This window comes from Penaeus monodon, chromosome 31 (genome assembly GCF_015228065.2).
Source record: "Penaeus monodon isolate SGIC_2016 chromosome 31, NSTDA_Pmon_1, whole genome shotgun sequence".
Classification (NCBI taxonomy): domain Eukaryota; kingdom Metazoa; phylum Arthropoda; class Malacostraca; order Decapoda; family Penaeidae; genus Penaeus; species Penaeus monodon.
Window position 1 is genome coordinate 10328210 of NC_051416.1, and position 669 is coordinate 10328878.

Sequence of the window (669 nt, forward strand, 5' to 3'; positions counted from 1 at the left end):
AATCACATCACCATTAGTTGCATTAGGTATGAAATGTGAAAAAATAACATTTTGTTTTTAAATAATTTATATAGAATGCAAAATATGTAATAATTCCTCCCTCGTTCTTCCTACGCCAATGTCAAATTAAGCTTTATCCTTACATTTAGATGTATTTTTCATATTCTTACACTACAGGGATAATGCCATAGAAATACCTAAAGGTGATTTTGAGCATATTAGGCTCCATGTATATAATTTTGTTCTGAACCTTCCAGTGCCGGATTATGAGCGAATGCGGAAGAAGGCGGGCAGCCTGATTGAGAGCTTTCGGGAGATGGTCTATCCCCCATCGTACGACCCGAATGCAGCCCCCAAGAAACGTCCAGCAGCCAGCGGGGGGTCATCGGCACCCAAGCGAGCAAAGCCAGATCCAGCGAGTGTGGATGTTGAGCAGATGGCCAAGGCTGGGAAGGTGAGGCTGGTTCAGTAATTGTTTTTGTTTTTCCATTCTTGTATGTAGTTGTTACTTAAGGTGGTGCATAGTTTGATGCTCTATGCATTTTTTCCTCTTTTTGGGCAAATTTTCAGTTGGATTTAGATGATTGAGGTTTGATTGTTTCGATTTTCAATGTTCGTCTTCGGCATTGATGGGTTTTGGTTAATTTCATTTGTGTTTTTGTTTTAGAG

General features: G+C 39.9%; 1 protein-coding gene across 1 annotated transcript in view; it reads left to right on the forward strand.

Annotated features, from left to right (window-relative positions):
• LOC119593026 (X-ray repair cross-complementing protein 6-like) overlaps positions 1-669 on the forward strand; it is a 22197-nt gene that overhangs the window by 20570 nt on the left and 958 nt on the right. The window contains 1 exon segment of the mRNA XM_037941923.1: positions 258-454. Coding sequence (XP_037797851.1) covers positions 258-454 — 197 coding nt within the window.